This window comes from Propithecus coquereli, unplaced genomic scaffold (genome assembly GCF_000956105.1).
Source record: "Propithecus coquereli isolate 6110/MARCELLA unplaced genomic scaffold, Pcoq_1.0 Scaffold588, whole genome shotgun sequence".
Taxonomy (NCBI): domain Eukaryota; kingdom Metazoa; phylum Chordata; class Mammalia; order Primates; family Indriidae; genus Propithecus; species Propithecus coquereli.
Window position 1 is genome coordinate 330,946 of NW_012151818.1, and position 1,647 is coordinate 332,592.

Consider the following 1,647-nt stretch of genomic DNA (forward strand, 5'->3'; position numbering starts at 1 on the left):
TTAACATAAGAATCCTTATTTTACATGTTCGTGATTTTTGCAATCTTGCTAATGCGCCTTTCTGGGGACGCCCCCCCCAGGTTGGGGCGGCCTTCTTTCCCCCCGCCGCCTCCGATCGTCTTCGCTCAAGATGGCACCTGTTATCATTAAAAGCCGTCTCCCGCCGTTGTCCCCAAACGCAAGTCGTTGTCCTTTTCCGCTTCCTTCTAGAAGACTTTAACGCGCAGCGTCCGCGACACGCCCTCCGACCTTCTGCAAATGGCGATCAGCTTGATACGTCTCTTAGCCTGACCTTCTCAAGATGGCGCCGCGGCCGCAAAGCGGCGTCGCAAACTCACGCAAACCCGGCGTCGCCTATCCGAGGCACTTCCGGTTGTGCCGGAAGTGAGGCTTCCTGAGGCGGTTGGGGATTCACGGAGGGGTCTTTCGGACGCCGGGGGACTCCGGCGTGACCATGGACCGGAGGAAGAAGCCGCTGGACGTCACGGCGTCCTCGGTGAGTGGGGGGACGAGGTGCTGCCGCGGCCTTCGCGGGTCCCTGCCGCCATCGCGCGAGATTCTCGCCGTGGCTCGTTCGCGCACTCGGGGGCCCGGACCTGGCTTCCGCTTTGAACCGAATTTTCTCCCCGGCGGGACCCGGAACCGGGCTTCTCCGCCCCGGCGGGACCCGGAACCGGACTTCTCCGTCCCGACGGGCCCCCCTGAGAAGTTGTTCGCGCCCCTGCAGGACGCGCTGCCGGGAGCCGGGAAGGGTGACGGGGCGTTAGCGGTTCTGCTGGGTGAGCTGCTCCGGCAAGAAAACCGGTTCTGAGTGCGTATTTGGGGCCCGCATTTCGTATGCACCGTCTCGCAGAACCTTCCCCAGTTCGATGAGACGGTCCGGAGTCCCCAGAACCTTTGCGGTTTGCTTCGGGAGGGAGCTACTGCGAACAGTCCCATTTTACAGACGGTAAGACTGAGGTCCGGAGAGCGCAGTGGCTCTGCGTGGCTCCCGTGCGGAATCCGTAGCGCTGCAGCCGGGCTCGCTGCCTCGGGCCGACTCCAGAGGCTGTTCGGTCACATCGGAGCGAACTGCCCAGCCTTCGGTCTCATCTCGGATTCGCCGCGGAGGATCAGGACGCGAAGGGAGGACAAAGGGAAACGCACGTGGCTCGATATTCGAGTCGCTTTCCTCATCTGACGTTGAAAATTGGAGCTGTTTGTTATGCTCGAGGATCAGGAAGCAAAAGGCCGTAAACGTGAAAGTCGAGCTATCCCGCCGACAGGTTAAAATCGGCGATGATTATAAAGGAGGGAAGCTTGAGAGTTGGTGATTTTCTGAACATCTTGCATTTAAAATTCGAAAGTGGTTGTAGAACGTGGAAATACGTGGCTGGAAAATGGGTGTGGTCAGGAAGGCTTGGAAGAGGCGAGGCTGGGCTCCGTGACTCACGCCTGTGATCCCCAGAGCTTTGGGAGGCCGAGGCTGGAGGATCGCTTGAGGCCCTAAGTTCAAGACCAGCCTGGGCAACATAGTGAGACCCCATCTCTTCAAAAAGTTAAAAATTAGCCGGGCATGGTGGCGCATGCCTGTAGTCCCAGGTACTCGGGAGGCCGAGGCGGGAGGATCGCTCGAGGTCAGGAGTTCAAGACCAGCCTGAGCAAGAG

The 1,647-nt window shown here is 59.7% G+C and overlaps 1 protein-coding gene across 1 annotated transcript in view; it reads left to right on the forward strand.

Annotated features, from left to right (window-relative positions):
• The first annotated feature begins 422 nt into the window (after positions 1–422).
• Positions 423–1,647, forward strand: part of CCDC174 (coiled-coil domain containing 174) — an 18,145-nt gene continuing 16,920 nt past the window's right edge. Inside the window, exon 1 of the mRNA XM_012658462.1 lies at positions 423–496. Within this exon, the coding sequence (XP_012513916.1) occupies positions 455–496 (42 nt within the window). The 5' untranslated portion in view covers positions 423–454. The remainder of the gene's footprint in view (positions 497–1,647) is intronic.